The 26,075-nt window shown below is 42.3% G+C and overlaps 4 protein-coding genes across 6 annotated transcripts in view; 3 read left to right on the top strand and 1 right to left on the bottom strand.

Annotated features, from left to right (window-relative positions):
- Window positions 1-562: 562 nt before the first annotated feature.
- proca (protein C (inactivator of coagulation factors Va and VIIIa), a) lies at window positions 563-9,151 on the top strand. 2 transcript variants are annotated; one of them, XM_085805329.1, is made up of 8 exons: window positions 563-640; window positions 1,153-1,310; window positions 2,626-2,650; window positions 3,015-3,125; window positions 3,219-3,359; window positions 4,650-4,768; window positions 6,195-6,312; window positions 8,516-9,151. In XM_085805329.1, exons 1-8 carry the CDS (start codon window positions 571-573, stop codon window positions 9,100-9,102), a joined length of 1,329 nt encoding a protein of 442 aa, XP_085661455.1. In that variant the 5' UTR covers window positions 563-570; the 3' UTR covers window positions 9,103-9,151. The 2 variants fall into 2 exon arrangements, with proteins under 2 accessions (XP_085661455.1, XP_085661454.1); XM_085805328.1 differs by having other exon boundaries at window positions 1,141-1,310.
- Window positions 9,152-11,995: 2,844 nt separating this feature from the next.
- Window positions 11,996-16,645, bottom strand: dusp28 (dual specificity phosphatase 28). 2 transcript variants are annotated; one of them, XM_085805367.1, is made up of 3 exons: window positions 16,481-16,645; window positions 14,307-14,731; window positions 11,996-12,135 (listed from the first exon to the last, which is right to left on the bottom strand). In XM_085805367.1, exons 2-3 carry the CDS (start codon window positions 14,658-14,660, stop codon window positions 12,031-12,033), a joined length of 459 nt encoding a protein of 152 aa, XP_085661493.1. In that variant the 5' UTR covers window positions 14,661-14,731; window positions 16,481-16,645; the 3' UTR covers window positions 11,996-12,030. The 2 variants fall into 2 exon arrangements, with proteins under 2 accessions (XP_085661493.1, XP_085661494.1); XM_085805368.1 differs by having other exon boundaries at window positions 14,307-14,727; window positions 16,481-16,542.
- A 6,031-nt stretch (window positions 16,646-22,676) lies between these two features.
- Window positions 22,677-26,075, top strand: part of LOC146969790 (uncharacterized) — a 138,375-nt gene continuing 134,976 nt past the window's right edge. Inside the window, exons 1-2 of the mRNA XM_085805340.1 lie at window positions 22,677-22,921; window positions 23,158-23,397. Coding sequence (XP_085661466.1) covers window positions 22,750-22,921; window positions 23,158-23,397 — 412 coding nt within the window. The 5' untranslated portion in view covers window positions 22,677-22,749. The remainder of the gene's footprint in view (window positions 22,922-23,157; window positions 23,398-26,075) is intronic.
- On the top strand, window positions 23,980-25,550 carry LOC146969807 (uncharacterized). The gene is made up of 2 exons (XM_085804404.1): window positions 23,980-24,028; window positions 24,144-25,550. Exons 1-2 carry the CDS (start codon window positions 23,980-23,982, stop codon window positions 25,064-25,066), a joined length of 972 nt encoding a protein of 323 aa, XP_085660530.1. The 3' UTR covers window positions 25,067-25,550.

Below are 26,075 nucleotides of genomic sequence, written 5' to 3'. Positions count from 1 at the left end.
GCGAACTCTCATCTCCGTCCACCGCTCCGATTCTTCTCACGTAAGTATGAAAACACTCCTCTGTCTCAGAGGTCCGCTCACTTTTTCGAGTTTTGGTGTCATGGTGCTGATACAGCTGTAGGACATCGTTGTCGCCCGCTCCGGCGTCTGTCACCCCTGTCTTTCGGCTAACCAGGGTCAAAGGTCATAGAGGTTCAAACAGGGTCTGTCTCCTGCTGTGCGTCAGTTGGAGGGGCCCCTGCAGATTCAGCCAAAGCGGATCAATACTGTTGAAATGTCTGACTGAGGCTGCAGAGGAATTAATTGAAGCATTTAAAGCAGAAAGAGGAAAAATGTGCATGTGATGTGGTTTTGATTTGGTTTTTCTGTCTCAGCTCCTCCAGGATTCAGCTTCATCTTGAGCCACATTGACTCAGTAAGCCGCATGAGCCCTCGGCACCATCACTCAGGTGTGAATCATGTTTGTTTATGTCTATGTTACCGGAGACACCTGGTGAATATAAATGCTGAGGAGATAAGAAGATGTCTCATGTCTGTCTCGTCTCATTGGCTGCAGGGATGACTGACACCATGTCCCGCCTCGTGCTCTGTGTTTCCGTCCTTGTCGCTCTGTGGTCGGCTTCAACGCTCAGCGTCTCAGGTGAGTGTGTTTGAACTGGTATATACCCACAGTTTGGTTTTCAAAGTCTTGAAAAGCTGGTTCCAGTTTCCTTCTGACAAGGTTGCAGGTTTGTTTTTTATCCAGACTCGTAAAGCAAGATGTAAACGTCCAATCCAATTGTTCCATTTATTTTTACTTCAATTTCCCAACCAACTGCAGCAGCTACTGTTCTCAGCAGGGTTCATTCAGACAGCAAACTTTAATTGGCAAAGATTTATTTAAGTTTAATGGCAGGTTCATCCAAAAAATAGGAGGTGGTGATTTTCAGATATTTTTCTGCTTCAGCACATTGAATTCAAGTTTAGAAATGTCATTTTTTCAAGAGTTTTCAGCACATTTTAACAAGATTCTTCTCCCCTACATTTTGCTGACGTAAAGATGTAAAGAACTTTTAGACACATAATGGACCCATTAAACCAAACCTATCTGCATGGAGAGAAAAATAAAGATGAGCTTTCTGATGGTAAACATTGATCCAGTGTCTTCTTCAGTGTTCTCCGACCCGCCAAAGGCTCACATGCTGCTCCGGTCCCGTCGGGCGAACACCTTCCTGGAGGAGCTGAAACCGGCCAATATGGAGCGAGAATGTGTGGAGGAAAGGTGTGACTTTGAAGAGGCCAGAGAGATTTTTGAAACCAGGGAAGCCACAGTAAGATGTTTGGTGTTTCTGAGTGTATATTCTTCACCTACAACACCGTCTCATTAACACATTTCATACTCACCATTTTCCAGACACTCTTTATCCGAGTGTTTTTGCGTCTTGTTGTATGTTCAGCTTTAAGGTTGAAAAACTGCTGGATGCATCTGTCATGTTCACACAGTTCTCTTTTGATTGGCTGACTGTTTTCTAAATGATCCAATAAAAAACAGAGCAGATTTCAGAATAAAACACTCAGAAAAACCAAATCTTGCAAAGGGATGGATGGATGGATGGATGGATGGATGGATGGATGGATGGATGGATGGATGGATGGATGGATGGATGGATGGATGGATGGATGGATGGATGGATGGATGGATGGATGGATGGATGGATGGATGGTGGTTTTAAGGGTCTGGTTTTAAGGCTCATTTTCTGAATACAGACTGTGTGCATTTCTCTTTCACCTTCCTGGAAAAGGAATCAGTGTAAACACAACTGATGATTCAGAAAATGATCCTGTGTTGTGATGTAATTTTACTTTTTATCTAGTGAACAAACAGACTCCAGCAGTTTTCTCCTTCATTACACAATCACAACACAACAGCCACTTTTTACTCATATTTTCTAAACTCACTCATGTTCAGGCAGCGTTTAACCTGCTACGTGTCTCTCTCTCTTGTTCTGAAGATGAATTCACAGTGTTTCGCCAGTGCCGATGTTAAGTTTCAAGCTTATTATAAACTGTCCCAGTCAGACTCCAGTACCAGTACCAGAACCAGTTCCAGTACCAGAACCAGAACCAGAACCAGTACCAGAACCAGTACTGCCCAATTCCAATTCTAATTTTCATCCCTAGCCCTAGCCCTAGCACTTAACCCTTGCCCCTTGAAACGGAGCTACAATTCGTAGCTGAAAGTCTTTTCTCCCGGGATGACGACGGAGGTTGGCCAGCTGACGAGCTCTCTGGACGGGTGGTGTCTCTGTGACGAGCCGTTGATCTGCTCCACAGGTGGAGCTTCACTTCTCCCAAAAACATCGGAGCAATATAAACCGACGGCACATTGGGAATCTAAACAGCTACTTTCTTGCATGAAAAAATATTAAAACTTAACAAAGTGACGTAATAACAGCGCTACAGCGAGAAATAAAACAGCTGCCGGTTGCCGCAAGATGCATTCTGGGAAACTTGTCATACCCCTAGGTTTGAAGTGTGCCTCTGCAAAACGATGGGTTAGGGCCAAGGGCTAGGGCTAAAGGGGGGACTGGAATTCACCCTCTGTTCAGCAGCTTCATCGCTGATTGTTGCTCTGTGTGTTTGCAGCTGGAGTTCTGGACCGTGTACACAGGTAAGAAGAGCTGCTTCCTCTTCACTCAAATATCGACTGTAAAATAATCAACATCAAATTTCTGTTTCCAATAATCTGGTTTAACATAAAAAGCTGGGATCAGTCCACAACAGGAAACATGAGACAAACACAAGTCCGACTGCTTAGTGAAATCAGGTAGAAGCAAATAACTTCTGTAAAATGAGCTGAGGATTTAATGCTGGTAGAACCGTTAGTGATGGAGATGTTCAGTTAGTTTGGTTTGGTTCATATGTGACACAATGTGAGTGATAGCTACTGATCTGTCTGGATAACTCGTCTCTTTGCAGCACCTGCAGAGCATTATGGGAAATGTATCTCATGTTGCTCTGTGTGTGTGTTTCAGACGGGAACCAGTGCAACTCCAACATGTGTGATCATGGAACCTGTGTGGACCTGTACCAGGCCTACGCCTGCCGCTGCAACGCTGGATATGAGGGCAGATACTGTAACCATGGTGTGTGTGTGAGTGTATGTGTGTGTTTGTGTGTTTGTGTGTCCTGTCCATCTGCTTCTGAGATGGAAACGTGACCTTGTGTCTGTGGTTCAGTTCAAACAGCCACCAACTGCTCCGTGGACAACGGAGGCTGTGACCACGACTGCAGGGAGAGCGAGGACAGCCAGACGAGGAGCTGCAGCTGTGTGGACGGATACAAGCTGCACGACGACTCCAAGAAGTGTCTCCCCAAAGGTCAGGAAGGGAGGGAGGACTGGTTGATGTTCTGTCATCTGATGAATCCAGAACCAGATGTTCGAGTCTGTCCGTCTGTCCACCATCTCAAAATGTCTTAGTCACACCTTGATTGAACTTCTTCAAATTTGGCACAATAACGCGCTGATTAGACTTTGGTGGAGAAAGGTCAACAGTGGCCTTAAAGAGTGTTTTGGCAAGGCAGATAAACCACGAGTTCAACAAATCTATTTTGAAGCTGTTCTGGACGTCGTAAAGGTGTTAAAGCTTCAGTTGGTAACAATTATTCATATTAGTCATATTTGCTGGAACTATCACTATATTCTGATAGTCTGACATTAAATGGCCAAAATATGGTATTATGCCGGAAATCCACCGCGACTGAAGATTCTCCACCAGGTAGACGGAGTAGGAGAAGCAGCCAATCGCAGCTCGTACACGTCATAGTAAGTCGACGAAAGTGAAAGTAAACTCCGCGACTTGGTCGGAAATTTCAAGACGATACACCGTCGGCTCTTGAAATTTCCGACCAAGTCGCGGAGTTTACTTTCACTTTCCTCAACTTACCAACTGTATCTTTAAACCTGTGCGCATCTAAAGAGGTTAATCCTAGAGCACTGGAAAAGACAGTAACAACACGCATTGGTCCAATGGCAGCGCCTCCTGGTGGAGGAATGTGGGTTTTGCAAAAGCGCCCAAGAACTGACAACTCTGCATTGTTGGTGAATGAGCAAGTGTGGTATTTTTAATAATTTAAGGACATTTATAGATCACCCACGTTAACAGCATCATTGAGGACCATTTACAGATAAACATTAACACATGGGCAAGTAAAAAATCACAACAACAACAAAAACAGTTGTCTACATTAATGTTTCAATCTACATTTTGTAATAAACAAATTATAAGTATAATTTGATATGACCAAGACACCTAAAAACAAAAACACGGCCGTTTTCATCAATTTACAAGCAAGTGGGCAACACACATACACTGGAGTGAATGAGTTTTCTGGGCGCTTTTGCAATACCCATATCCTGCCACTCGGGGCGCAAAACCCTTAAACCCTTACCACGGGGGTCAATGGTGGCGTCGTTACTCTCTTTTCCAGTGCTCTAGTCTAGTTAATCCAACGTCAGCTCTGATTGGTTCAGCTGATGATAGACTGTTTGAGTCCAGACCATGACATTAGTTGCAGGTCACTCCCCTCTGCTGTCAGAACACATAAAATATTAATTTATACCAATCGAGTATAGTTAAATGCACCCAATTTCTCCATTACCCCTGCAGGTCGCTCGTCCTGTGGTCAGCTGCTGATCGGCCGGTCGTCGTACACCAAACCGAGGGATGGTCTGCTGCCATGGATGGTGGGAGGGGAGGTGGGGAAGAAGGGAGAGAGCCCCTGGCAGGTAAAAAAGGAATCTGTCTATTCCCTCATGGGCCTCTGCTCCGTCATCAGGAGGTTTCTGTCCAGACTTTAAAGGGATAGTTCACCCAAAATTGAAATTTCACTCATTATCTACTCACCCTCATGTGGACTAAGGGCTGGGAGAAGTTCAGAGTCCTCCGTGGCTTCTCTGAGTTACAGGGGGTCTTGGCGTAGCAGTGCCATATAACGGTTGCAAATGGATACCAACTGTCTTCATAACAAAAAGTACACACCAAAAAACATCCAAATACCTCCATGCTGCTCGTATGTAATGTCCGTCTTGTATTGAAGCCCCGAAATGCGAAGAATCAGTACCAGAACCAGTACCAGAACCAGTACTGCCCAATTCCAATTCTAATTTTCATCCCTAGCCCTAGCCCTAGCACTTAACCCTTGCCCCTTGAAACGGAGCTATGTAATGTCCGTCTTGTATTGAAGCCCCGAAATGCGAAATTGTCCCGAAAAAAAATTAAATAAGTCTATATTTCAAGCTTGTTTTGTAGTGGAAGCTTCTCAAAGCTCCTCTTCCCGGTTCGTCAAATTTTGACAAACTGGGAAGAGGACAGACCCTGGTTCGTCCAATTTGAACGAACCAGGGTCTGTCCTCTTGACGCGCTCGGTGTGTTCACGTGCAGTCGGAAGCTCCCGTTTGTGTCATAAACACAGGAATATCAACTCTTGACTTACTTGAAGTAAACAAACTTCTGGGTGCATGTTTGAGTCGCCATCTGACGCTGTCTGTGGCTTTGAGGGATGTAAACATTCCTATCCCATTCATCATTGCTGTGGCGATGCAGGGACAGACACAACTACTGCAAAACAGGAGTAATTAAACTGAAAATCTTCAGAATTCTTCTTTTAGACCTAAAATGTTAGGGAAATACAGCCCCGAGTTGAATTTGCCCGGAACTGTCCTTTAACTTAAGGAGCTTTTAAAGGGACAACGAGGAGTTTTGGAAAAGCAAAGCGTTTTCACACTACATTTATGAGCCTCCGTGCGCACCGTGAAATTATTTGACCGGCGCAAGACAGACTCATGTTTTCATTCATCAAGAATTAAAGTGGGAGGTTCGAAGACGATCAGATACCGTCGTAGTCCCGACCATAAATGACGATTCGGCTGCGTTATTCTCATGACTCGCCGGGCAGCATCCGCAAAACCGAAAGTAAGGAAACGCTGGTCGGCTCGACCAGCATTTCCGCCACCACTAATAATAACAAAATAACGATAGAGACAAAACGATATATTTATCGAAAATGGGCCCATTAACAAGTGTGGGTAGCGGAGATTCATCCACATTAATATGAGACTTTTTTATTGTCGCAGAATTTTTCGTTTTGCCGATGGAGAAACTCCTCGTTGTCCCTTTAAAAAAGGAGGTTGGACAGAGTGTGTTTGTGTGCAGGTGCTGCTGCTGAACGCCAGAGGAAATTTTCACTGCGGGGGCGTCCTCATCGATGAGAGCTGGGTCCTGACCGCCGCTCACTGCCTCGACAACAGCCTGAGGTTCAGCGTGCGGCTCGGTGAGTTCCTGATTCACTGAAAGTCTTCTTAGACCAGGCATGGGCTAACCATTCCTCAGAGGACGGCTGTGTGGCTGCAGGTTTTTTTTTTCTTCCAACCAATCAGGAGCACACAGTTTGACCAATCAACTGTCTGAAGACGGAGATCAGATGATGACAGGCGACAGTCTGGGTAATCATCCTGCTCACGGCGTTGTGCGTGTTCTTGGGATCTGGCAGCATACCTGTATGATGAGGGAGTCATGTGAGCATACACGTATAACATTAAACAAATGTTAAAGATTAAAGCAGAAGTAAGCGATATATTTGTGTTAATATAAGTCTTAAATAGTTATATCTTCCGACAGCAATCACTTACATAGAGTGTTTGGTCTGAAACACAGGTCTCTCAGTCCCTCTGCTCTGCTCTGAGCCGAAGAGAAAACATTTATCGTATCCTACAAGTTTTATCCAATGAGGAGAGAGAACGGCATGCAGGGCTGTGTGTGCAGCCAAGGGACGCCGTGAATGTGGCGACGTAGGGACGAGGACTGTTATGGTGCGTTCAAGGAAACTCGTATTTTTCCGACCGTGAACTCGTACCAGTTCGATCTGGTACGAGTTCACCGGTCAGAAGTTACGAGTGGCCGTTATAGTGACTTTCACAGGTAAAACAGGTCGGAAAAACACGAGTGGGTTGCCTGAAACGCTACAAAGTCGTAGTAAGTTGTGACTTGAAACTGTAATTTACGATTTCAAAAGCCTGCCTGGAACGCAGCATTAGCGAAAACGACCGGATCGCTTACTTCTGCTTTAACTCTCCAAGTCTGGTCGCTTCTCTTCTGTGTCTATTCGGCAATGAAGCCGGCGAAAAATCAAACCATGGAGCGGTGGATAACGTTATATATAACATATACAATGTTACGACGTGTATATGTGTGAAGTCTTTTCTGTCATAAACAAAAGATTGCTGATTACAGAGCGCATTTGTTTGAGACGAGAGCTGTGACATCATGTAGTCATGTAGTTAACTATCACAATTAGTCTGGAGCTTTTAATTAAGGTGAAAAATGTAGCATAGCCACAGGAAAATACTGCTTAGTTCCTCTTTAAGTCAAGTCTGTGCAAAAACCTGCAGCCACGTGGCCCTTTGTGGAATAGTTTGCCCCTGCCTGTTTTACACTGTACGCAGTAAAGTTTCCTCCATATGAGATACTCTGGTCAGAGGAGGATTTTCCTCTTCACATCACCAGATTTTCCTCCCTGTTGCAAAAACCTTTTGTTTTCAGAGTCTCATACACCGAGGAAATTTTGCATGGCAGTATTTTTTTTTCAAACAAAAAAAGCATCATCATGGTTACATCAGTGTTAAAACAAGGCAATACCAGCACTGATTACCTTTTTTTCAAACTGCCCCACAGTTCTTGTAAAAGGTTCATTTAGAGTTCTCCTACATCAGAGGTAATTACTGACTACATCATCATCGTGAGATCATACCGAGGGTCAGGAAGGGCCATGTTAAAAGAATAGTCCACCCAAAATTCAAATTTCACTCATTATCTACTCCCCCTCATGTGGACTAAGGGCTGGGAGAAGTTTCAGAGTCCTCCGTGGCTTCTCTGAGTTACAGGGGGTCTCGGCGTAGCAGTGCATGTCCATATAACGGTTGAAAATGGATACCAACTGTCTTCGTAACAAAAAGACACACCAAAAAACATCCAAATACCTCCATGCTGCTCGTATGTAATGTCCGTCTTGTATTGAAGCCCCGAAATGCGAAATTGTTCCTAAAAAAAGTCTATATTTCAAGCTTGTTTGTAGCGGAAGCTCCTCTTCCTGGTCCGTCCAATTTGGACTGTTATTTAATTTTTTTCGGAACAATTTCTCATGTCGGGCCTTCAATACAAGAGGGACATTACATACGAGCAGCATGGAGGTATTTGGATGTTTTTTGGTGTGTCTTTTTGTTACGAAGACAGTTGGTATCCATTTGCAACCGTTATATGGACATGCACTGCTACGCCGAGACCCCCTGTAACTCAGAGAAGCCACAGAGCCCTTAGTCGACATGAGGTGAGTAGATAATGAGTGAAATTTCAATTTTGAGTGAACTATTCCTTTAAACTGACTGACTGTGAGTAATTTCAGGTAAAACCACTAGGGGGGGCAACATCAAGCAGTCACTGACACACACACACACACACACACTGGTCTGTGTCTTCAGGTGACTACGAGCGTCTGAAATTTGAAGGCACTGAGAAGATCCTGAACGTCGTCCAGTACTTCAAGCACCCGGCCTACAACAGCCGGACGGTGGACAACGACATCGCCCTGCTGCGTCTGGAAGCCCCCACCGGCTTCACGGAGTTCATCCTCCCCGTTTGCCTACCGGGGCGCCAGATGGCCGAGCGCGTGCTCCACCTCAACGGCACCATGACGGTGGTGACCGGCTGGGGCAAGAACGACCTGGACAGCACCACGTTCAGCTCGGCGCTCAACCTCATCAAGATCCCGCTGGTCGACCACAAGATCTGCTCGCAGCAGATGTCCAACAACATCACCGACAACGTCCTCTGCGCCGGCTTCCTGGGGCAGAGGAAGGACGCCTGCGAGGGCGACAGCGGGGGTCCGATGGTCACTCTGTACCGGGACACCTGGTTCCTGGTCGGCCTGGTGTCCTGGGGCGAGGGCTGCGGCAGGCAGGACAAGCTGGGCATCTACACCAAGGTGTCCAACTACAACGACTGGATCCACAAAGTGCAAGAAGACTGGGACAGAAGTCATCATATACAAGCAACACCCACCATCTGAAATGCAGCAGAAATGTACCGCACTGTTCAATAAACCCATTCTGTCTTAACAGGCTTCAGTCAACTTCTTTAACTAGGCAAGGCAATTTTATTTGTATAGCCCGTTTTTACAAACAGTTTGTCTCAAAGGGCTTTACATGGCATCACAACAACATCCTCTGCCCTTAGACCCTCACATCCACTGAGGAAAAACTCCATGGAAAACCCTTTTAACAGGGAAAAATTGGAGAAACCTCAGGGTGAGCAACAGAGGAGGTGCACTAGAACTAGGAGTGAGTCAGACGTTTTTAGCCCTGTAAAGCCTGAACCATGAAATAATTGTCAGAAAATTCTATTTTTTTTGACATTTTTTTGACCCTTTATTGAACCTTCTGACAAAAAAAATCTTTCCAAAAAAAATAAATAATTGCATATCAGATTTGCATAGAAAATTACCTTACATACCTGCTGTATCTATTTTGAGACACACATTTTAAACACGTTTCTACTATAAAATAAGTTATGAAATATTAAGTAGTTTTACTTTGCATCAATGCAGTAACTAAGTTTCAGTAACAATTTTTAAGTTTTTCTTACTCTTCAAATACACAATCCAACAACTCCAAAACGCTCTGGTGGACAAGTTGTGAGCTGCACATTCACCACGCTATGAGATAATAACACAACGTTACCAGACAGAGTTGTTTTAGAGGTAAATGTAGAGACTGCTTGATGAAAAACTGTCCCTGAAGGCAACGTGCATTGTGCATCAGCGGTTTTGCATGAATTTCCCTCTAAAACAACTCTGTCTGGTAACGTTCTGTTATTATCTCATAGCGTGGTGAATGTGCAGGTCACAACTTGTCCACCAGAGCGTTTTGGAGTTGTTGGATTGTGTATTTGATGAGTTTGATGAGGGAAACCAAGAAATCCCATTAGCCTCCGTAGCATAGCTAAAAATAGCTTGCACTGACAATTAAAGGTAACGAACCTACTGCTATGACTACAGGGATTATGGCAATGGGCCAATTTGCCAAAATGTTGAACTATCCCTTTAAGGAATTTGCAGCCAGTCTAAAATGTGATTAAAAACCATCAAACCCCTTATGACGACCTACAGAAGACTGTAGTCTGTAGAATCCCTCTCCTTGGTTTCTTACATCTGAGAATAAAACAGTCCCTGCTGTATATTATTATTATTTTCATGAGTTACGTCCACAGTTACTCTGAGGACCTTCCTACCACAAAGGTCTGGGAGGTTTAGAAGGTCAGTTCAAGTGATTCATCTACCCCTGAACGCATTATCAGTTGTGATATTTTGACTCCACTGGCCTCCGTTTCGGTGTAATCTATGTGTTTTTTATTAGTAAAGTCACTCAAAAGAAACTGACTGACCATCAACACGACTTTATTGAATTTATCCACAGATAAAACTCACAGACGCCTTTACATCACAGACTCATTACAAAGACATGTTTTTGATGTCTGTCTCCAGTTTTTTTTTTTTGCTTTTTACTCACGGCGCCACGAAACGAGGACGACACACCTGAGATTTACACACACACGCACACCTCACATGGAGTGTGTTCTTATTGTCACAGTATGAAGAGAAAACGGCATTAACACTTAAAACTACTGGAGTTCAGCATCTAAAAGTTGTTTTTTTCCTGATGTCAGAAGCATGAATACAGTAACTTACTAACTTGTGTTGCTGCTCACACTACAATTTCACAGTTTGCTAAATATGCACCTAGGAGTATCTTAAATGTTTTAACCTGAGCTCATTTATAACTCCAGTACAGTATAAGACATTTGATGGCTTATTATTACATATATAGGTCGTGTGCTTAATTTAAGTTTTCCTGTAAAACTACATCCTGTACAAGCAATTTAAAAACATCAACTACTTCAGTACCTGTTGAATGCATAAGGCTGGAAGTAGCATCGCTGCATCACCTGTTTGATATACTGCATCATCATCTAGAGGTAGAAGGTGGAACTGCAGCCACAGAAACATGAACTCAGGCCTGCGGCTTCACACACAAAATCATTATGAGCAACACAGTTTCATCTTGTTTGAGCCCTGTGCTGTTGTTGTTTTTGTCCAGATGAATGAAATTATCCACTTGTGCTGAATAAATACAGAACAGTTTTACTGACCTGATGTAAAACGGCCCACTGAGGTCTGTGGGGAAAAACGATCAAAACAACAAAAAGAACAAAAAGATCTTTTTAAGTTTAATTATTTCACCTTTTGCTGCAGAATAAACTATTCACAAGCTGCACTGCTGCGACTTTATGGAGACTGACTTTCATATTTTATTTATTAAACTATTTGTTTTTTTTTGTTTTTTTGTGTTAAAGGCTAAAATATAACTATTAAGACTCTTTTTCTCAGTATCAGTCAATCCTGATCAGTCAGAGAACAGTGGAAAGGGTCATCTGCATCAGCTAAAAGTAAATGGCTTTTTTAACCATTAAACAGTATTCAACCAATCACAGAGCAGCACTGGATCCTCACATTTAAGAAGCTGGAACCAGAGAAAACCACAAAAAAAGTGATTAATTAATAAACCGACAAATCTTTGTTGTTATCATTATTATAATTAATATGGAGACTGGGTTGATGCTGATTCTATAGAACAGGACATTATTGTGTAGTTTACATCCATAAGAGATACATCTTTGTACTTTTAATATTTGTTAAACTATATGTCTACTTTAATTATTGGATATTTGTTTTATTTAAGCGTCATTTATTTTTTTACCTAACCCTTTCCAACACGTTTGAACCTTTCTGTACTTTATTGCATTTGAATACACTTGCAGTTTGTGGTGCTTCACCAGGTAGGCGACTAAAGAATCTATCATACGATTTTAGATTATTGAAAGAAGTTAAATCCCAAAACCAGAATCTAGAGTTTTATAAAGCCTGACTTTAACAGGCTGTTTAAATGGACTCTCCTCGTCTCTTCTTCAGCTCCTGTTCGTATCTCTGCAGCTGAGACATGAAGCCGGGGTTCGGGTCGATCACATGACGAGCCGTCTTCACTCTCTGGGAGAAACAGCAAACAAACAAACAAACAAACGATAATGAGGAAAGTGTTGAGTTCTTAAACTGACACCAGCGCGGACATTTACAGAGTTCAGGTTCCCTTGAAATAAAAACAGTTGCACAAGCAAAAACATGATGGAGGTGATGTCTGACACTGATTATTTGTTTCGTGCACTATGACAGTTAAAAATCGTCTGCTGTCTCCCCAAGGTCTCCCATGTTTATTTTTTTGTTCACATTGCAAAGACAAAAACAGCAAAGTCAGAGGAACAACTTGCCAACACAGGAAATCCTAGGAGCACATGAATGCAGCATCGTGCAGCCGGTGTAACGGATGTGCACTCACTCACCCATAAAGGACGTGCTAACCCAATTGCCAAGTGGTTATTAACCTCTTGGCGAAACGGACGGTTAGCACCGTTGCCTGTCATGCACGAGACCAGGGTTCAAACCCCACCCGGGGCCGTCCATGCCGAGAGAAACACAACAAAGAGGGCCAGATATGACATTGGCTACACAGGTATAAGTGACCTGCGGGTTAAACAGACTGTAATAGAATAGGATAGGATATAATTTATTTGTCACTGTTAGAAACAATTAAACACGGTTTAGCAGCTCCAGCTTGGCATCACCACCATCATCAAAAGAAACATATTGACATCCAAGAATAAATCCTAAATAGATTAAATAGACATAAAACTAAAATAAGTTAGATCAATGAAGTGCAAATCTATTTTAAAGTGCATAGATACAGTCCTAGTCTACAGTTGGTCCCCAGTTTATTATCAGGGGTGATGGCAGCAACAGCTTGTGAATGAAACCTTTTTTCAGTCTGTTTGTTTTGGTTTTGATTAATGCCATGGAGCAGTGGTTCTCAACCTTTTTGGGGTCCTGGACCCCCTGCATATTTTTGATCGACCCTGAAGACCCCTGTGATTTTCAGCTTAAAGCAGAAGTATGCAGAATGTTTGTGTTAATATAAGTCTTAAATAGTTATATCTTCCGACGGCAATCACTTGCATGGAGTGTTTGGTCTGAAACACGGGTCTGTCAGTCACTCTGCTCTGCTCTGAGCCGAGGAGAAAACTTTCCTTGTATCCTACAACCTTTATCCAATGAGGAGAGAGAACGGCATAAAGGGGCAGTCCTCTCTGTGTGTGCAGCCAAGGGATGCGCGTGAATGTGGTGACGTAGGGACGAGGACGGGGACTGCTAACTCCATCGGCTGACAGGAAGTTAGCCAAAACGACCGGATCGCTTACTTCTGCTTTAAATATGAAAGGAGGCTGACCATCACGGGACACGTCTGTTCTGATGATACAAGTCATTGGTCCTGAAACACGTGTTTCATTCTATAACACACATTCTACATCTCGGAGGCGAGAGAACCACTGCCACGGAGGACACAGCTGACCTCGGACCAGGGCCGTTGCTAGGAATTCTGGGCCCCCTTAAAGAATACTAAAGTGGGCCCCTCCCCCTAACTTTTCCTTCTTTTTTTTTCTTAGACGACTATCGTTTTTTATTTAGCCTTCTTTGTTTTGATGCTAATGCAGCATTACACTGCAAAAACTCAAGTATTTTAGCAAGAATATTTGTCTTATTTCTAGTCAAAATGTCATTTCTAGTCAAAACAAATCTCATTCTACTTAAAATAAGACACATCATATTAAAAGTAGCTTGTTTTTAGACACTTTTTACTTCTTTCAAGCATATTTTCACCTGGAATAAGTAGAAAAAATCTGATAGTGGAGCAAGTTTTTCTTCCTTATTACAAGCACAAAAAACTTACTTTCACTGGCAGATTTTTCTATTTATTGTGAATTTAAGTGAAAATTATCTAAAAACAAGTTAATTTTTAGGTAATGAGTCTTATTTTAAGTGGAAAGAGATTAGTTTTGACTAGAAATGAGACATTTGGACAAGAAATAAGACAAATATTCTTGGAGTTTTTACAGTGTACTATGAGTATTAGTCAGGGTCTTACGCAGAATAAATCAGTCATACAAAGATTAGACTACTGGGGTCTTTTATGGGCCCTACTGGGCGCTGGGCCCCTAGAGTTATCATCACCTTTCTCCCCTATACAACGGCCCTGCCTCAGACCCTGTGGAGATGAGGACGAAGCATCACTGGGAGCTGTTGAGCATGAAACTCCTGTCTCACCTCACCTGTACGGCTTCGGTCAGCGTCAGTTTGCGGTGCTTCATCAGGTAGGCGATGCAGATGGTGGCCGAGCGGCTGCGCCCGTTCTTGCAGTAGACGACGCTGCGTCCTCCGCGGTTGGCCTCCTTCTGGATGGCGTCGCCGCAGCGGTCGAAGTGGCTGTACAGGTCCTCGTTGGGGTCGTCGTAGACCGGGATCTGCAGCTTCTTAGTGACACCGGCGGACTCGGAGGGGAACGGCTGCTGCTTGGACACGTTGATGCAAAGCGTCACCGCCTCCTGCTGGATGAGCTCGTCGCTGCAGGCTGAACGGGCGTTGCTGATGAAGAGGGCGCTGGTGACTTTACACAGCTGCAGCATCCTGGTGGAAGAAGAACTGAGCCTCACAGGCTTCCTTTAGTCAGGCACCGAGGCTCACAGGTAACTGCTACCTGGTCAGACAGGGAAACAGGAGCAGGACGACAAGGATGAACTGAATATACTTTGGTGGCCAAAGGTCAAAGCTCAACGGGACATAGTGACCAGTCAACTGTGGTTAAAGGGGAATTTTTTACAATCTGGACCTTATTTCTAGCATAAAATACGATCATTTACTCACCCAGATAACTTTGGTGTCACTACAAGTCGTTCTGATGAAATTATCTCCAGCCGAGAGCCGCGTATATCCGTATAATGTGAGTCTACAGGGCAGCAGAACGCAGCCTCTAAATAACACATTATCTGCCACGAAACTCGTTCATTTCACCAATATTTTGTTATGATACGCTAGTGCTATTCCCCTCTGAGTCCGGGGTTAGCTGTTATCAACATCCGGGGTCTGTAGGTTGACCTACTGTCAGAGATGACATCATCCAGGTCAGAGGTCAGTAGGTCAACCTACAGACCCCGGATGTTGATAACAGCTAACCCCGGACTCAGAGGGGAATAGCACTAGCGTATCATAACTAAATATTGGTGAAATGAAGGAGTTTCTCTGCAGATAATATGTTATTTAGAGGCTGCATTCTGCTGCCCTGTAGACTCACATTATACGCGGCTCTCGGCTGGAGCTTATTTCATCGACTCGTACTGTAATGACACGACTCGTAATGACACCAAAGTTATCTGAATAAATAATATTAAATGATCGTATTTTATGCTAGAAATAAGGTCCAGATTGTAAAAAATGGCAATTCCCCTTTAATGTATGAGTAGCTGGCTACCACCAGCCAGTTACAAAACACTGTAGATTGCATGTGAAAGCAATGTAACAACATCTACAGATCAAGATTACACAATACTGTTCCTACAACTAATCTAACACAAAAATGGAGCGGACAGCGACTGGGAACTTGTAAAATCTGCCTTCCGACTTTTATTGGAATGTATCAAAGATAAACTGATTAGATTTTAATGGTCAAGGCCATTGTGACCCAACGAAACACGTCTTAACCATTACTCATGTCATGTGTAATTATTCTGATTTTATGACTCCAGATGAACAAACCAGTCTGAACGGCCGAGGCTGACGACAACTCAGTGGTTCTGATTTCCAACTAATTTGCCTCGAGCCCCATCGTGAACCTTTGTTTCCACCCAGTCAGCTCGTTGAGACAAAACTAATCAGACTGGCTGCAGTTAAAGAAAGATGGAGATTCTTTACAGGAAGTGAGATGAGGATCCTGATCTCCGGTCTGTCGGTATCACCTCGACTTTCTCCCTCAGATTCATCATTGCATGACCATTACACTGAATCAGTTAATCAGTTTGTTATTAACCAGTTTTCAACAGAAACAAACTAAACCATCCAGTTGTTTTAAGGAGCAACACAGTCATTCATCTGGAACTGCAGTTAAGTGTCAGGATCTATTTATTTTAATCAGAATCAAAACACCTTCATATCATCTTTTTAACCTTTATCCACTTCAGATTCATTTGTTTCTAACTCACCGAGTCCACTACAGTGTAAGACACATATGATTTCCATTATAGGCTAAATGTATTCAAAAAATACAATAGCGTACACAAAGATTCAAACGTGTTTGAAAGGGTTAGATTAAAAAATAATAGCCTAATAATAATAATCATAAAGCTGGCGACAGGCTCATCTCCTCTAAAACAGAAAATTAGAGTGAACCCACAGAGGAGGCAGTCAGTGAACGCCTCACTCACACTTAACATCAAGGACACACAAGACTCACATTCAGCCGAACTTCAGGCTCCTGCTGCCTTCAGCTGAACTCGGTCTCCATGGAGTTTTTTTTTTTTTTTTTTTTTTTTTCCTCAGAGGAGAGTGTTTCCTGTCCGCTCCTCAAAGACGGAGGAAATTAGCGGCGGTTCGCACTGATCCAGTCTGCTCAGGTCTGATCATGACCCCCAACACTCACACCGCTGCTATATTTAGAGCTCGGGCTCTGACAGCTGCTCTGCTCTGGGTCCTAATGCTGCTCCTGTTCATGTCTGATGGATCAAACTCAGAAAGAAAGAGGAGGATCCCTGTCAAACAGTGCAGCGTGGCTTCTGATAATGACGATTAGGCTATTCCCATTATCTGGTATTTATCAAGTAAAGAAAAGCGTTGACTTCCTCTGATATTTTGCTGAATTCGTTCACCCATCAGTGCATAAATGAGTGCTACTACTAAACACTGCAGGGCATTACCAACTGCTGGTGACATTTCTCTTCTCGTTACATTTTTATTATGAATCTGAGTCTGCAAAATAACCACAAATTTAAATAATCAAATAACTGTGGTGCAATTAAAAAAGTTTAATAATCTCAGTAGTGTGTTTTAATATGAGAACTGTAGGCTACAGTAGTTAGGCCTACACTCTTTTCTTTTCTAGAAATATTTCTTCCACATTGATGATCGAATAATCACAGTAAAAAAAACTATTATGTGTATTGTGTGTTGTCGGTCGAAGTGGTAGTGCTGCATAGTGATCAATACAGCATCTAAAGGAATGACCTCATGTATTTATTCCAACAATGAATAGGCTAACAGTAATAAAATTAAAGAGTGAATTATTGCTAATACTTTAAATTACATTTTACTGAAGTAAAGTAAGGTGTATCATCTAATGACATTTTTCCCCATAAAAAAATAGTCACAGTTTTTTATTTCAATGTAAAAAAAAAACAAAAAACAAAACTGTTTTCAGTTTTATTGAACTAATTTTGTCCGTGCAACTTTGTGTCTTTGCAGCTGAATTTCTTTGAAACAAATGTAGGCTACAGTAATATCCCAAATTATTAATCTTTATTGCAGACACAACAAGCGGTCCATATCAAAGATTAACAAATCTTTAATTCAACGCGTACAACTGTAGGCTATACCTATCTTCTTTTTTTCTTTTTTTTTTGAATATAATAATCTTTATTATGGACTCGAAAAAGTGGTCCACTCTCATACACATACACGCAGTAGTCGAGTTGTAAAAAAAATTCAGGGGGGATGGTCAACTTCGATATCAAAACAAAACACTGAAAATAAGACTTCTTAATCCTCTCAAATCAAATCAAGCCAAGTTTATTTGAATTTTTTTATTTGTGCCCTCAGATTTTATTATTTCTTTTATTCAACATGCGTAGGCCTACTCTCTAATGATGAAATAATGAGGGCTGTCAATCTATTCAAATATTTAATCCCGATTAATCTCATGAATGTCATAGTTAACTCACGATTAATCGCAAATTAATCGCACATTTTTATCTATTATAGCCTAAATATCCCTTGAATTATCATTTTAATACTTTTAGTGTATAGGCTTGATTTGTGCAAATGTTTTTTAATGAAATCAACTATCAATAGATTTTTTTAAAATTGATGCTGTTAAAATTGATTTGACAGCCTATAATTACAAGTTATATGTCCAACATTTAATGTAAAAAGGGGAGGGATGGAGAGGGGAGATGGCATTTTTTCAGGGGGGATGATTTTGATCAACACAGTCTCACCCCTTTGCGTCAAACGGTTGACGCTTGGTCAAGGCCCCTTACGTCAATATACTGACGTGGAGGGGGTACCCTCGAGGTCGTTTCTCGACGAATAGGGCCACTCATAGACTTGAATGCAAATCCCTCATCGTCGGATTTTGACGAAGGGGGGCGGGACCGTTTCTCCCTCACTCCCAGTGCGTCAACAGCCTGACGAACGGTCACTGTCCCTCCTCGTCACATGTCTGACTCATTAGGTGCCCGTTTTTCGTCAGGTTTTGACGCGCTCGGCTTTCAGTTGATTCCAATGCAGTTCCCTTCGCGGCGATATGTGACGCTCAGAGCAAGTGATCCAGCCGACCGGCTGCGGCACTGACGGACGCTGTGAGCAGAGAATAATTTTTTTTTTTTTTTTTTTTTTTTTTTAACTTTTCCTTAAATCTTTATTGAACCTGATGCTGCTGTGTCTGACGTAGCTTTCGGCAAGGACGTCCTTTCGGTTATTTATTTATTTAGTGATCATGGTGTTTGGTGCAGAATAATCAATCAATCAATAAATAAATAAATTACGTCCTTGTCGGAAGCTGCGTCAGACCAGGAGGGGGGGTTGTGGATTCTACAGGTGAAGACCACTTCCGCGTTCAAAAAGCTGCTCTGTTTAATCAATATTCTGAAGAAAGATCTGATTATTAGCCATAACGCTGTAACCATCCAAGGAAGACTGTGTAACAATATTATGTGCTTCTGCTGAGTCCAAAAGCCCTTTGTAATATCAACTTTATTTTAAGAAAACACGCTTTGTTTCCAATGTCATATCACAGAGAAGCACTACATTACCCATAATCCTCATATTTATCAGCGACGTGTCTGATTGGTTGAGCTTGCTGTTACCAGCAAATGAAAAAATAAAACAAATTGAGCTTATATTATTTTCTTAGTAACTAAAAGGTCTTAACATCTTTTTTGTTTTCAACATTGAATAAAAAAAGGGTGCTATATTGTTAAAATTCAACAATAAAGTGCATAAAAGTTGGCTTGACTTCTTTCTTTTTTTTCATAATTTTCACCAGCATCTTTCTGGTCCGCATCACATCATATTTATTGTAATTTTTAATTCAATGAGTGACATTTTATTTTTTATCTGAAAAACATTATTATGAATTCAAGGGTCAGAGGTCACTGATTAGTGTTAAATTTAACCTTTTTGACCCTGTTTCCTTGAATAAATCACTAAGACTTTGATGTGGGAAGCTGAGATTTTGATTTGATTTTGTTCAGAGCACTAGGGACAAAGTTTCTGTAGAATTTCAGACCTGTCGGACGTCCAGAAGGGTCACAGCTGACTGTCCAGGCTCGTTTCTCGGCCTTCAAAGCCTAGATTTAGAAGCCTCTGACCTTAAAGGAGAAATGCAATTCTTTAATAGCTTCCAGGTGCTTTGGCCTATCAGGCTGAATTTTTAGCTAAAGGAGCTGGTGTACGATCAGGAAGTAGGGGAGCTGTGCATAAAGCCAATTGGTAAGTGTCAAAGGTCACAGGGGTCAAACATCAAAGTGAATCCAGCCATTCCTGCTTTTTCTCAACAAAACATACACGCTTTAAGTTATCATCATGAAATATTAATAGGTTGTATATCAGAGAGTCCTCTATCAGAATATTTTGGTCCCGTTGCTCTAGGGGCCCCAGGGGGCCCCGGGGGGCCACTTGGCTTCCCCATGCTCCCACAGAGTTGGGTCTCGGGGTGATGGATAAGGGCCTCACCATGAGTCCACAGGCCAAGTTTCAAGTGATTTGGTCGGTTTCTATGGAAACGGCGGCCTCAAGGATACAGAGGAATGCGACTGTTTGAAGCCCCGCCTCTCGAAAAGTAATGGCTCAATCAGGACCAAACACACATCTACGCGTTCGTCTTGGGCCCCCGAACCATATATTACGAAATCAGAACTGTACGACTTTTGGAAATGTGTTTTGTCTATTTCGGCTTTTCAGACTCAGAGTCTGTCAGACTTAAAGCTTGAGAGACCCTCTTAGTCAGAAAAGCCGAAATAAACAAAACACATTTCCAAAAGTCGTACAGTTCTGATTTCGTAATATATGGTTCGGGGGCCCAAGACGAACGCGTAGATGTGTGTTTGGTCCTGATTGAGCCATTACTTTTCGAGAGGCGGGGCTTCAAACAGTCGCATTCCTCTGTATCCTTGAGGCCGCCGTTTCCATAGAAACCGACCAAATCACTTGAAACTTGGCCTGTGGACTCATGGTGAGGCCCTTATCCATCACCCCGAGACCCAACTCTGTGGGAGCATGGGAAAGCCAAGTGGCCCCCCGGGGCCCCCTGGGGCCCCTAGAGCAACGGGACCAAAATATTCTGATAGAGGACTCTCTGATATACAACATATTAATATTTCATGATGATAACTTAAAGCGTGTATGTTTTGTTGAGAAAAAGCAGGAATGGCTGGATTCACTTTGATGTTTGACCCCTGTGACCTTTGACACTTACCAATTGGCTTTATGCACAGCTCCCCTACTTCCTGATCGTACACCAGCTCCTTTAGCTAAAAATTCAGCCCGATAGGCCAAAGCACCTGGAAGCTATTAAAGAATTGCATTTCTCCTTTAAGGTCAGAGGCTTCTAAATCTAGGCTTTGAAGGCCGAGAAACGAGCCTGGACGGTCAGCTGTGACCCTTCTGGACGTCCGACAGGTCTGAAATTCTACAGAAACTTTGTCCCTAGTGCTCTGAACAAAATCAAATCAAAATCTCAGCTTCCCACATCAAAGTCTTAGTGATTTATTCAAGGAAACACGGTCAAAAAGGTTAAATTTAACACTAATCAGTGACCTCTGACCCTTGAATTCATAATAATGTTTTTCAGATAAAAAATAAAATGTCACTCATTGAATTAAAAATTACAATAAATATGATGTGATGTGGACCAGAAAGATGCTGGTGAAAATTATGAAAAAAAAGAAAGAAGTCAAGCCAACTTTTATGCACTTTATTGTTGAATTTTAACAATATAGCACCCTTTTTTTATTCAATGTTGAAAACAAAAAAGATGTTAAGACCTTTTAGTTACTAAGAAAATAATATAAGCTCAATTTGTTTTATTTATTTGTTTTTATTTTTTACATTATGGGTAATGTAGTGCTTCTCCGTGATATGACATTGGAAACAAAGCGTGTTTTCTTAAAATAAAGTTGATATTACAAAGGGCTTTTGGACTCAGCAGAAGCACATAATATTGTTACACAGTCTTCCTTGGATGGTTACAGCATTATGGCTAATAATCAGATCTTTCTTCAGAATATTGATTAAACAGAGCAGCTTTTTGAACGCGGAAGTGGTCTTCACCTGTAGAATCCACAACCCCCCCCCCCCCTCCTGGTCTGACGCAGCTTCCGACAAGGACGTAATTTATTTATTTATTGATTGATTGATTATTCTGCACCAAACACCATGATCACTAAATAAATAAATAACCGAAAGGACGTCCTTGCCGAAAGCTACGTCAGACACAGCAGCATCAGGTTCAATAAAGATTTAAGGAAAAGTTAAAAAAAAAAAAAAAAAAAAAAAAAAATATTCTCACAGCGTCCGTCAGTGCCGCAGCCGGGTCGGCTGGATCACTTGCTCTGAGCGTCACATATCGCCGTGAAGGGAACTGCATTGGAATCAACTGAAAGCCGAGCGCGTCAAAACCTGACGAAAAACGGGCACCTAATGAGTCAGGTATGTGACGATGAGGGACAGTGACCGTTCGTCAGGCTGTTGACGCACTGGGAGTGAGGGAGAAACGGTCCCGCCCCCCTTCGTCAAAATCCGACGATGAGGGATTTGCATTCAAGTCTATGAGTGGCCCTATTCGTCGAGAAACGACCTCGAGGGTACCCCCTTCACGTCACTATATTGACGTAAGGGGCCTTGACCAAGCGTCAACCGTTTGACGCAAAGGGGTGAGACTGTGTTGTTTTGATCGTTTTTATTTCAGGGGGGATGCCATCCCCCCTCATCCCCCCTCAACACGTAACATACTTTGTCTTGATCCTAAAGAATATAAAATATGAGATTAAAAAGTCATAAATGAGATAGAAAGGCAAATTCGTTTTTCAGTGGCATTTCCCAAACAAATCGCGCTGCACTTGGTTGTTGTTGGAGAAATGGGGGACACAGTTTGCGCACTTACACAAAGCCCATATGGCCAAGCGGGGCAGGCCCAGCTCTTATATAGCTGTAAACCAAGGGGACAAGACTGGAAAGTATTGGAACAATATAGCTTACTTTTTGGTGTCCATTAGGTCTGACTATATTTATTTGTTAACGAAAGTAACTTTTTTCCGGTTAGTTTTTCGAAACTTGAAGCGTAATGGAAAAATAATTCACGTTCCCCACCGGAACTTCAGAGTGTGACACCCAGCGGAAGTAAACAACGACAGCTCGCCAGCAGCGCTCAGTGTGTCTGTGTGGAGTCAGCTTGAAGACGGTCGGTGTGGTCGTATCTCAGAGAAATATTTCAGTGTGGATGAAGCAACGATGTCTTCAGTTGAGTCTCTGAGAGAGTTTGTCAACGAGCGACTAACTGCTGCTGCTGAAGAAATATTCGGAGTCTTTAAACAAACTGTCGTCGAGTACGAGGAGGAGATCGATCGTCAGCGCAGACTACTGGATACCGTCCTAAAACCAGAGATAAAGCTCCACAGGACAGGTCTGTAAAACCAGGAGAGACTCGGTGTAAACTAACACAGTGATGTGACTCATGTAGGATCCTCATCCTCTGTTCACATTTAAAGGCCACAGTCAGTGTTGTTAGTTCACTAACCTTTTTTATTTAACGTTTGGATACGTTTATTATGAGTGAGTTTACTTAGGACAAAATAAATCCAAGCCTAGATCAGAGTTTGTCCATAATGGTCTAATTCTCGTTTCTCTTTGTCCCTCCAGAGCTCCCACAGCAACATGTCTGTCAGGAGGAGTTTGTTCTCTCCAGTCTGGAGCAGGAGGGGCCAGAGCCTCCACAGATTAAAGAGGAAGAGGAGGAGGTCTGCAGCAGTCAGGAGGGAGAGCAGCTGCTACTGAAGCAGGAGACTGACACCTTTATGTTGACTCCTACTTATGAGGGAAGTGACCACAGAGAACCAGAACCAAACAGTGACCAGCAGCTCCTCCCTCACAGCTCTAACAGTGACACTCAGACAGGTAAAAAAAAAAAAAAAAAAAAGTCTTTACAGTGTTGGACTTGTGTAAGTATCTACTGACCTTCTATCTTTGTCGTCATAGAGACACCAGTTGGTGTCAGAGTACAGGAAATGACATACGTAAACAAAGATCAAAGAGAGAGCTGTGTGTTGCTGTTTAGTCACAAACAGGGAGAAAATGGAGGGAAGTCCCAAACCAACAACTGTTTGAAACATCATATCATTATCCTTTTTTATATCACTTTTAGCTCGTACAGCCTTCTGCACTCACTCACTTACTAACTACAGGTGAAGTAAATTACATCTTTGAGGGTCGAGGACATCAGATTGATAAAAACACTCCTCCTCCTCCACAGGAAGTGATGTCAGTCAGTTCTTGGTTTCAACTGACTGGACACTTTAGAGATAAACAGGACATACTGTAGAGAGAGAGTTCAATAAACAGCAACAACAAATGATTTCTTTTTCCTAAAACCCTTTGTGACACTGTTACACAAAATCGGTGCAATATCTCTTACACTACTGTTTTGTATATGATAGTATTTTAATCATCAAACACACAGGTTGTATGAGACATGGAAAAAAGGATTTCAAAGACTTGAAAACACAGAAGGACAGTGACACCTTGTGGTTTGTTAAACTAATAACAGCTCATGATCTGAGCTGCCAAACCTTTTTTCTTTCTTATCATCACAGTAGTCATCTCTGTCTCATGTCTCCTTGTTGTTCCAGAGCTCCCACAGAAACTTGTCTCTAAGGAAGAGGAGGAGTTTTTTCTCTCCAGTCTGGAGCAGGAGGAGCCAGAGCCTCCACAGATTAAAGAGGAAGAGGAGGAGGTCTGCAGCAGTCAGGAGGGAGAGCAGCTGCTACTGAAGCAGGAGACTGACACCTTGATGTTGACTCCTACTCATGAGGGAAGTGACCACAGAGAACCAGAACCAACCAGTGACCAGCAGCTTCTCTCTCACAGCTCTGCTGTAGCTGAGAGCCAACATCAGGAAGGAAGTGGACATGTAGACCCAGAACCACCTGGAAATGTAGAGACACAACCAAAGAAGAGACGTCACACAAACACAAGTGACAGTGACAATGTACACAACTCTCCTACAACAAAGAGTCACTGTGACACTATGAAAGGTAATAAGACTCTAAAACGTGACACTTCTGGAAAAGACTTTAAGTGTGAGTCTAATCTGAAAAAACACCAGAGTGACCACACAGGTGAAAGGACATTTTGTTGTAGCACCTGTGGGAAGGAATTTAGTGACCAGTCAAATCTGAGAAGACATATAATAAGTCACACAGGTGAGAGGCCTTATTTGTGTGTAAAATGTGGGAAAGATTTTATGCATCAAATAAACTTAGACGTCCATATGAAAACACACACAGGTGAGAGGCCGTACACCTGCAACTATTGTGGGAAACCTTTTACCAGAAAGATGGATTTGGTTAGGCATACATACATCCACACAGGTGAGAGGCCTTTTTCTTGTGAAATGTGTACCAAAGGTTTTAACCGTAAATCACACCTGGTGGTCCATATGAGAACTCACACAGGTGAGAGTCCTTATTCTTGTGAAACATGTGGGATAAGATTCAGATACTCTTACCAGTTCAGAGCTCATATGAAAACACACACAGGTGAGAAGACATAAACCTGAAAGGAAAAAAATTATAATATCAAATCAGTCTTGAGTAGGATACGAGAATCCACACAGGTGAGAAGCAGGTCCGTCATCAGCCACAAACCCATATTAAGGAAATATATTTGACAGTTACAAGTAACAGCAAAAGGGTTTTTTTAAAGTGAGAAGACTGCGAGCATCGTCATGACATTGTCTTCTTCCTGATCAGAGAACAACTGGGTTGTCCACGCTTAGTGACAAACAGTTAAGAAATGTTTTGATTTTGTAGGTTAATCATTAAACCACTTGTGTCATTCTTGAATTTTAATGTTGCTTTTACTCTGTAGTCAATGTTGTAGTTCATAAATCTGTTCAGTCACATTTGGCTGCCCTGTTGTGTTCTTTTGAGGTTAAGTTATGAGATGAATGACTATAATCAACAAAATATTGAAACAGTTAGCAATTAAATATTATTGAAGTAATTTATTATTCATTATTAAAGTAATGTTACAGAAAACAAGACAAGATGTGTCGATGCCTCGCTTCACCTTGCCAAAAATCACAAGACTTTCCAAATGAAGCTTCATTACGTCACACGCGGATCGACGGTGTGTCGCGGCAGATTTGAATTTAGGGTGGAGATTTCAAAATCACACACTTTGACAGGAGAGTTTTTGCGTGCGTTGTTGTGATAGTTTCAGAGAGAGTGCATATAGTACAAAAGACAGCCACAGTCACTCACATTGAATCACAAAGAAGGGAAACAGATCAAATCAAAACCCCTTTCCACTCTCGCCAGCATTTTGTACAATTGTCATAACAATCCCTAGTAGTAGTGTAACGGAAGTGCACTCACTCATCCATAAAGGACGTGCTAACCAGACTGTCAATCGCTCACTATCAGCTGCACTCAAATCGAGTGGCAGTGTGATAATAAACTTGAATGCATTGGACTGAATATTACACTATCTCCTCAAATGTCTTTTACTGTTCTTGGCTTGTACAGACCACCATCGTCTAAGATTTCCTTTTTCGAGCA

This window comes from Trachurus japonicus, chromosome 17, assembly GCF_045865225.1.
Source record: "Trachurus japonicus isolate A0001 chromosome 17, Traja_1.0".
Taxonomy (NCBI): Eukaryota; Metazoa; Chordata; class Actinopteri; order Carangiformes; family Carangidae; genus Trachurus; species Trachurus japonicus.
The sequence above is the reverse complement of the archived record's forward strand: the minus strand, read 5'-3'. Positions and strand labels throughout refer to the sequence as shown.